The sequence below is a fragment of the Leptopilina heterotoma genome, unplaced genomic scaffold, assembly GCF_015476425.1.
Source record: "Leptopilina heterotoma isolate Lh14 unplaced genomic scaffold, ASM1547642v1 Lhet_61, whole genome shotgun sequence".
Classification (NCBI taxonomy): domain Eukaryota; kingdom Metazoa; phylum Arthropoda; class Insecta; order Hymenoptera; family Figitidae; genus Leptopilina; species Leptopilina heterotoma.
Genome location: NW_025111142.1, coordinates 278252 through 288182, shown reverse-complemented (window position 1 = coordinate 288182; position 9931 = coordinate 278252). Strand labels below are relative to the sequence as shown.

Sequence of the window (9931 nt, the reverse complement as noted above, 5' to 3'; positions counted from 1 at the left end):
TTTTTAACTCAAATTTTTCTCTCAATCAATTATTTTTAATAAATTAAATGTACATTTAAAAATTAATTTATTTGAAATTTTTTCTTATAAACTATAACAGAATTTAAATTATTCGAATTTTAAAAAAACCAAGTTTTTGAAAATTTTTCATTAAATTCATCAAAAATTAAAATTTTCTAAAACTTAAAATGAAAACGTACAAAAGAAGATTTCGACTTTAATTGAACTTTAAATTGCAACCTTTTGAAATTCAATTAATTATGAAAATAATAAATATGCTACTCTTATTAGGTATAAAACTTAATTATTTTTGAAATTTTTAAGTAAAATTGTTTAGTAAATAATTTATAAATATTAAGTTTTTGATAGTTTTTCAAGAATTAAATGACTTAAAATAAATTATTGCGAAAAATAGAAAAAAAATTTAAGGTTTTGTATTAAAATTCTTGTTAATTTCAAAGTTTTAAGGCAAATAATTTATTTATTTATTTACTCTTGCTTACAACACATGTATATATATATGTGTGATTACAAGGGAGTTACGCGTAAAATGAGTTAAAGTTCAAAACTATTCATTAAATAGAAACTGAGTTAGAGTGTGAGAAATGCCGTCTAATTTTCTGATTTTTGAAAATTCCATTACCCAATTATTACTTATTTTTAATAATTAAATATACGTGGCATTCCACGTCAAGTGATCCGGGTCCAATTTGGAAATGTTTGGGATCAGGTTAAAAGTTTGCACAAACAGTATAGTCCTCTATTAGATATAATAAAAAATACCAAATATTATTAATTTATTTAATACAATTTACAATTTTTAATAGTAAATTGTAAAAAAATTCCATTGTGCACGGGGAGCTTAATAATATATATAATATATAAATAAATATATAAGAAATAAAGGATAAATCAATGTACATTGAAAACTAAAGGAAATGAGAATTAAAATTAATGTTTATTTTATTTCTTTATACATTCGTACTGTTTACAAATGTTACAGTAAAAATTTTTACTTACAAACTATAACTTATTAACTATTTTTACTAATCATTGCGCCTACAGCACGACTTTTGAATTAAGAGTACTCGCATTTGCCTGGACCACCCGTCTATTGGGCTTTCTCGCCAGAAAAAAGGGAAACTGTAGAAAACCTCTTTTGAGTACATACCACATGTTAATTATTTATGTATAATATGTATTTTTTTTATTATTTTATTTATTATTTATTTTTTATTTATTATACATTTATTAATTAATAATTAATAACTATACCATAGATTAATTGTAAATTAATGTGGAATAATGCTAGTGAATTCAGACACATTTGAAAAATAAATATGTAAGACCCCTAAACATGATGGTTTTTCGAATATTCGGAGAATTATAATTTTTGTGTTTTTTCTAATAATATTATTTTCCATGAAAACAAAAAAAGCGGCCATATTATATCTTTCATTTTCTGAATCAGGACATTAAAATACATACGTAGGCGTCATTAAAATCGAAAACACGACTTTTTGTGGCAGGTGTACATTTTACTGTTTTAAAATATATACGAAATTTGTCAGTTGGAATACAATATTTATTTTTCTTTTAAATAAAAATTATTTTTACTATTTTATTTAGTTTTTTTTTTAAATATGAAGCATTGGCAAAACATTTTTATTATCTGACAATATAAATCTAAAATGCTTAAACAGTTTTCACTCAAACTACAAAATAGGCGAAATTTAACATTTCTTCATGAAGAAAAATTTTTAACATTTTACAAAAATATGCAATGATAAATAAATTATTTTTGTCACGTCGGAATTGTACGAATATTAATGTTCACTACTTTTTTAAACTGAAAAACTGTCAAAAAATCAATTTATAATCAATAATTAGAAACTTTTGCAATAAATGTGTCTAAAATGTTTACGGTTATATAGTATATATATTTTATCCAATTTAAATTAATTTGGTAGTAATGTAAAAAATGCAAATTCCATACTATTGCATATTTGCATGAAAATGAATCTACGAGTATTTTAAATTTCTACTCAAATGCAGAGTTTGTTAATTTCTTCTGTGACATCCACTGATCGAAGCGCTTTTTTCTTATCTGGTTTAACTCGCGCTTCCTCCTATCATAGAACCTTCCTCGATCATTCGGATTTGGAGCTGAGTAATATTCTGAACAATTTTTATCATTTAGTATGTCAAAATATTTGCCATCTCCGACCAAATTCATATTTACTTCACCTACATATTTAGTAAATTTTTTAAAATCTCCAATGCCTAATAAGGTATTCTTGAGGGTAATAGTCCATGTTGCATAGGGGCTTAGAATATAGTCTATCACGATCAAGTTCCGACCAAAGCTGTTGTGACTAGAATTGAATACATAAACATCATTATCACATCTATAATGGGAGTCTCCGTGGTGAATCAGTTGGAAAGAAAATGATGACAAATCGTTATTCAGTTCGTTATTTAAAGTCTCATTGGATGAAGTAAACAAAATACTTATAGTTCGGAATTTAACAGCACTCATATTTGTACTATTAATGTCTGCGAATAGTTTTACAGATTTACCTTCAAGAATTTGCTTTATTTCGGTGAAGTATGTGCTATTATTCCAGGTATAAAAAGGTGGACTTTTATTATAACCAAATTTGATATCTGATGATAATAAATATTTATCTTCTCTCGTTTTTTCCAAATTTGATTGTATTTCCGGCATTATTTCTACTATGATATTCGCCTTTTCGGAAGAATTATCAAAATGATAATCATAAGTCTCAAAATAAATATCGGGAAAGTCCTTATTGAATGGAAATATGTACTGTACGAATGAGTTCTTCCATTTGATGAATTCGTCATATATGTCGTTTGCATAATGAATGTATATCAAATCTATAACTGCATTTTGAAGCTCCTCGTCTTGAATATTAGTAATTTTGTATGGCACTGTATTTATTTTGTGTGAATATTGTGTTTTAGAAATTTCTGATTTCATATTTATTATAAGTTCATTGAGGCGAAATATTGCAGTCATGGCATTTTTTATTTTTGGCACTGCTTTTTCCTCCACGTTGAATGTCTCAGTAATTTTATCAAATTTCTCTTTAAGATCCCTTATTAAATCTTCCATTTCCCGTCTTCCGTATTCAAGATGAATAATTGATGAATTTTGTAATTTCATAGTCTCATTATTTAATTTTCTTTCAAGTTTTTCTACGAAAGGCTTCAATTTATTGTAAATCTCTTCTTTAGACTTTTTTAAATTATTTATGTTTTCCAGATTTAGCTTAATTTCATCATTCACTTTATCTTGTGCTGATTTATTATCCGTATGTTTCTTTTGTGTATTCTGTACAGACATAGCAACATCGACGAAATTATTAGCGAAATTTATAGTCTTGGTTGCATATTTTTGATTCATGTTATTCATCGTTTTTATTAGATTTCTTGTCTCATAATTGCGTTTTGCAGAATCAAATACTATTTTTGATTCTGCGCTATTTAATACACTTGAGTCATACATGCTAGCACCTATACTTATCGTAGCACCTACAACTGCAAAAAGTGGGTTTACGAATGTTAGTACTAGGCAAGCTACCTGAAGGAAACCAAAAAATAGTATAAGTCCTGATTTTTTTACTAGGTCTTGACTCTTTGCTTGCAATTGATTGTGTTTAGTTATTAATTTTTGCTTTTCCTTCTCAATTGCTGCGTTTATTTCTTGAAATTCGGTGGTTAATTGAGCTATACTTCGATTCAAATCTTCTTGTAAATTGTTTGACAGTAATTGATTTGCAATTTCAATTTGTCTATGGAATTGATCAGTGTAATTTTTAGTAATAGATTTCATTTCAACTAAATTTTTCACACTTGTATATTTCTTACTATCAGCTATACACGTCCTTAAATAATTTTTAATATTGAAAACAGACTCATCGTACAATTTCCTCCTGAGTTTATCGACTTTCCGAAAAATCATTCTGTTCAAAGGAAGAAGTGCTTTTGTTTCAATCATTTCTTTTGTAATCTCCACTCGGTGTAGATATTTCTCAAATTGTTTATTCCAAGCTTCAAGAGAATTTAATTTTCTTGTCTTATTCGTTTCTTTAGAATAGTCATTTTCCAAATTTGTTATTGCATTTATAAAAATTAATGAATCATAATCCCTTGGAAATTGTTTATACATCTCGATATTCAATTTTGTATAATTATCACAACTGCAACTAATAATTTCAGTCAGAATAAATTCTTTATATCTTTTAATGGATTTGTCGAAATTTTCCAATATCAGTGGCTCCTTTGATGTTTCTGTACTTTCGTCAACACTGAAATTCTCCATTGATGATAATTGTATGTCTGTATTGGAATTATTATTACAAGCGTATAATTGAATTATCCCAGGAATACCTCCTTGTTGATCATCTACTCCACTATTGCAGGATAGTAATTCATTTCCGTTAATAACCTCTTTAATGAGTGCAAAGAATGTTCCGAATTTTCCAGTTTGACCTGGCAAGATGAGTTGTTTAATAGTGTCTTTTTCCACCTAAATAGTTACAGAGACAAAAAGTAGCATTAAAATAAATTACTTAATAATAACACTTACAATTAGATGATACTATAATGATAACAAACGTCTTTCAGTTCCAGATCGCGTCAAGTCCAGTGTCCAGTCAGTTCTGTCAAGCCTCTCCTAACCTGAAAATTTTTCGCGCATGCGCTCAATCAACAGTGGCGCGCGCTAAAATTTGAAATTCAAATTTTAACGGTTACAAAAATTAAACGTTACAAAATTCGAAGTTGAAATAATACTGTAAAAATATAATAAATAGAAGATATCGATTTCCACGTGTAATTCTAAACACAAAATACACAAATTTTATAAAATCGATCTAAAAAGTTTTTTTTTGCGGTAGATTTTAAAAAATTTTTTTAAAGTTTAGAATTGCGGTATTTCGATGAATATTGCGGAGCTATTCCCTTCGAATGTAAGAGTGCGCCGATCGGTCGAGGTCTTAGATTTTCCGCGATGGAAAAGAATGCCGCGTTCACCATGAGACGCTTTCGGTGCTTCGAGTTTTATTATCGTTTGCGAATGCTGCACCAAAGGTGCAGTCATAGCATATATATATATATATATATATATATATTCGTTCACAATATAATAATAACTGTATATAGGTAGTGTATGCACATGTACATAATTCTTTGAGCCGCGAACATGAAGTGGCATGAAGTGAAAGCCACGCTCGAGGGACTTGGGTTGGAGTAGAATGTAAAGAAGCTGTGAAGCTGCTAGAAAGGGAAATCGAACTTACTCTTCGGCTCCAGTCACTTCAAGGCGAGCGAAAAGGAATGTTCTTCATCGCGCTACTGTCACAGTGACATCCTCGTTCTTTCGCGCCACTTCTTTTTCGCATTCAAATCTTGCTCTCAAAAACGAGGGTAAGTTTTATTTAAAAAAAAAAATTCACTTTTACACCACTTGCTCTTTTTTTTACGACTTTTCCAAAATTTTCTTCTTTTCTTTTCTTTTTACCCCAAAGTTTATTTATAATTTAAAATAGAAAATAAATTTTACTACCCGTGCAGAAATCGCCACTTTTGTTCCCGATTACCGCCCTGGCCCCGGTCGGGATTTCATGATCTGGCCCCGACTTCGTGGCCCCGACCAGGACCAGACCGGGTTTGCCCAAGGATCTACAAACAGCGCACAATGGGATTTTTTTTACAATTTACTGTTCAAAACTGTCTACAGCCTACAATTCTTAACCGGTTTCAGTATTCTTTATTTTAAATTAAAGGCGAATAAATTCTTAAGACATCCCTTAAGGTCAATTTTTTAGTTCTTAATTGTTTATAATTTTTATTTTCAATCAAAGTTAACAAATTAATACAATTTTTCAAAAAAGGAGGCTTATTTTCTTATTCCGTTGCTGCATATGATCTGAATCAGTTCAAATTAATACAATATGACCACCATATAATTAATAAAACAGAAAGTAATTTATATCAATTGTTATAAACAATATTAATTAACAAATAGTTAACTTTGATTTCTTTCCACTAAAAAATGTTTTTTTTACCTTTTCTTTTTAATTTAAGTTCATTTAAAGAATATTTGCCCTTTTTGATTATAAAATAACTTATTTAAATTGTTATAAACAATATTAATTAACAAATAGTTAACATTGATTCCTATTCCACTAAAAATTTTTTTTTCACATTTTCTTTTTAATTTAAGTCTATTTAAAGAATATTTGTCCTTTTTGATTAAAAAATAACTTATTTAAATTGTTATAAACAATATATTAAATAACAAATAGTTATGTAACTTATGCTCCTGTCCACCAAAAAAATTTTTTTTCACGTCTACTTTTTAATTTAAGTTCATTTTAAAAATATGTGTCCTTTTTGTTTAAAAAATAACTTATTTAAATGGTTACAAATAATATTAATTAACAAATAGTTAATTTTTGTTCCTTTCCACCAAAAATTTTTTTTTCACGTTTACTTTTTTATTTAGATAATGTTAAAAGACCACGGATATATAATATTAAATATTTAAATAAGTTATATTATAAGCAAAAAAGACATATATTCTTTAAAAGAACCTAAGTAAAAAAGAAAATTTGCAACAAAAATTTTCTGTTGGACAGGATCATAAGTTAACTATTTGTTAATTAATGTTGTTTATGACAATTGAAATATATTACTTTATGGGTTTTTAATTGTCTGCTGGTAATATTGGATTAATTTGAACTGATTTAGAGCATGTGCAGTAACGGAATAAGAAAATAAACGTCCGTTTTTAAAAAATTGTGTTAATTTGTTAACTTTGATTGAAATTTGAAAATAAAAATTATAAACAATTAAAAACTCAAAAATTGTCCTCGAGGGATGTCTTAAGAATTTATTCTCCTTTAATTTAAAACAATAGGACAAACGCACCAATTGTCGAAGGTGAACCATTTGTCGATGTTATCATGGTGATAACCAAAAATATTGCCTAAAATGTTAAATTTTTTTGTGGTTATAATATTAACATATTATTTTTGACATTTATAACTCTTAAAAACTCTTAATTGTTTTTCACACTTAAATTGAAATTCCATGTTTAAGGCAAAAAAATAAATTATTATTAATTAATAATTTTTAGTATTATTGTGAATTATTAATAATGAAAAAATTTTTATTATTTTAAAAAATAGTTAAATTATAAATAATATAGAATAAATAATTAAATTAACAATTTTTACCATATTATTATGATAAACATATTAATTTATATATATATATATATATATATATATATAACATACATTTTTAATAATTTTTCTATAAATAAATATGATACAGTCAATTTATTATGATAACACTGTATATAACGGTCCCATGATTCAAAAGGAAGTTTAAGCGAGGTCGGTTCCAAGCTTGCGTGGCTATGCGGTATGTGTATTCGACTTGCGTCCTCGAGGTCTAGGGTTCGGTCCCCCGTGCGTGCGATATTTTTCCGTCTTAGTTTTAAGTGTTTTGTGTATAATTCTTAATAATGTTACATAAAGTATAGGTTTAAATAATTATTAACAATAATAATAATTATAAATAATTATTAATTTAAATAAGATAGTCTGTCTAAATTAATGAAAGAAAATAAGAAAAATATTTTTTTTAAAAACTTAGTCCAATAAAAGCAATTCTAATAACTATTTACATTTTTAATGACACTCATAAAAGTTTATTTACTACAAAAATATTAATAATAATCATTAATATTGAAGTAAATACTCCCCATTCTTTAATAATCAAATAACAAGCTTTAATATAATAAAATGCAGTCAGTATTGGAATTCTACCTGGGTAGCGAAAAGATCGGGGGAAATCCCATGGCCCCGACCGGGTCCCGACAGGGCGGCCAGATCGGGCAAAGTGCCATGGCCCCGGTCAAAATTTCTGCACGGGTATATGTATATACAAATCAGTACCCGTGCAGAAATCGCCACTTTTGTTCCCGATTACCGCCCTGGCCCCGGTCGGGATTTCATGATCTGGCCCCGACTTCGTGGCCCCGACCAGGACCAGACCGGGTTTGCCCAAGGATCTACAAACAGCGCACAATGGGATTTTTTTTACAATTTACTGTTCAAAACTGTCTACAGCCTACAATTCTTAACCGGTTTCAGTATTCTTTATTTTAAATTAAAGGCGAATAAATTCTTAAGACATCCCTTAAGGTCAATTTTTTAGTTCTTAATTGTTTATAATTTTTATTTTCAATCAAAGTTAACAAATTAATACAATTTTTCAAAAAAGGAGGCTTATTTTCTTATTCCGTTGCTGCATATGATCTGAATCAGTTCAAATTAATACAATATGACCACCATATAATTAATAAAACAGAAAGTAATTTATATCAATTGTTATAAACAATATTAATTAACAAATAGTTAACTTTGATTTCTTTCCACTAAAAAATGTTTTTTTTACCTTTTCTTTTTAATTTAAGTTCATTTAAAGAATATTTGCCCTTTTTGATTATAAAATAACTTATTTAAATTGTTATAAACAATATTAATTAACAAATAGTTAACATTGATTCCTATTCCACTAAAAATTTTTTTTTCACATTTTCTTTTTAATTTAAGTCTATTTAAAGAATATTTGTCCTTTTTGATTAAAAAATAACTTATTTAAATTGTTATAAACAATATATTAAATAACAAATAGTTATGTAACTTATGCTCCTGTCCACCAAAAAAATTTTTTTTCACGTCTACTTTTTAATTTAAGTTCATTTTAAAAATATGTGTCCTTTTTGTTTAAAAAATAACTTATTTAAATGGTTACAAATAATATTAATTAACAAATAGTTAATTTTTGTTCCTTTCCACCAAAAATTTTTTTTTCACGTTTACTTTTTTATTTAGATAATGTTAAAAGACCACGGATATATAATATTAAATATTTAAATAAGTTATATTATAAGCAAAAAAGACATATATTCTTTAAAAGAACCTAAGTAAAAAAGAAAATTTGCAACAAAAATTTTCTGTTGGACAGGATCATAAGTTAACTATTTGTTAATTAATGTTGTTTATGACAATTGAAATATATTACTTTATGGGTTTTTAATTGTCTGCTGGTAATATTGGATTAATTTGAACTGATTTAGAGCATGTGCAGTAACGGAATAAGAAAATAAACGTCCGTTTTTAAAAAATTGTGTTAATTTGTTAACTTTGATTGAAATTTGAAAATAAAAATTATAAACAATTAAAAACTCAAAAATTGTCCTCGAGGGATGTCTTAAGAATTTATTCTCCTTTAATTTAAAACAATAGGACAAACGCACCAATTGTCGAAGGTGAACCATTTGTCGATGTTATCATGGTGATAACCAAAAATATTGCCTAAAATGTTAAATTTTTTTGTGGTTATAATATTAACATATTATTTTTGACATTTATAACTCTTAAAAACTCTTAATTGTTTTTCACACTTAAATTGAAATTCCATGTTTAAGGCAAAAAAATAAATTATTATTAATTAATAATTTTTAGTATTATTGTGAATTATTAATAATGAAAAAATTTTTATTATTTTAAAAAATAGTTAAATTATAAATAATATAGAATAAATAATTAAATTAACAATTTTTACCATATTATTATGATAAACATATTAATTTATATATATATATATATATATATATATATATATATATATATATATATATATATATATATATATATATATATATATATAACATACATTTTTAATAATTTTTCTATAAATAAATATGATACAGTCAATTTATTATGATAACACTGTATATAACGGTCCCATGATTCAAAAGGAAGTTTAAGCGAGGTCGCTTCCAAGCTTGCGTGGCTATGCGGTATGTGTATTCGACTTGCGTCCT

The 9931-nt window shown here is 26.5% G+C and overlaps 2 protein-coding genes across 2 annotated transcripts in view; one reads left to right on the top strand and one right to left on the bottom strand.

Moving 5' to 3' along the window:
* Window positions 1-939: 939 nt before the first annotated feature.
* LOC122509574 overlaps window positions 940-9931 on the bottom strand; it is a 30502-nt gene continuing 21510 nt past the window's right edge. The window contains exon 3 of the mRNA XM_043623742.1: window positions 940-4555. Within this exon, the coding sequence (XP_043479677.1) occupies window positions 2042-4555 (2514 nt within the window). The 3' untranslated portion in view covers window positions 940-2041. The remainder of the gene's footprint in view (window positions 4556-9931) is intronic.
* The window catches only part of LOC122509576, a 61371-nt gene continuing 56045 nt past the window's right edge, over window positions 4606-9931 (top strand). The window contains exon 1 of the mRNA XM_043623744.1: window positions 4606-5454. The gene's annotated coding sequence lies outside the window, so the exon portion shown is untranslated. The remainder of the gene's footprint in view (window positions 5455-9931) is intronic.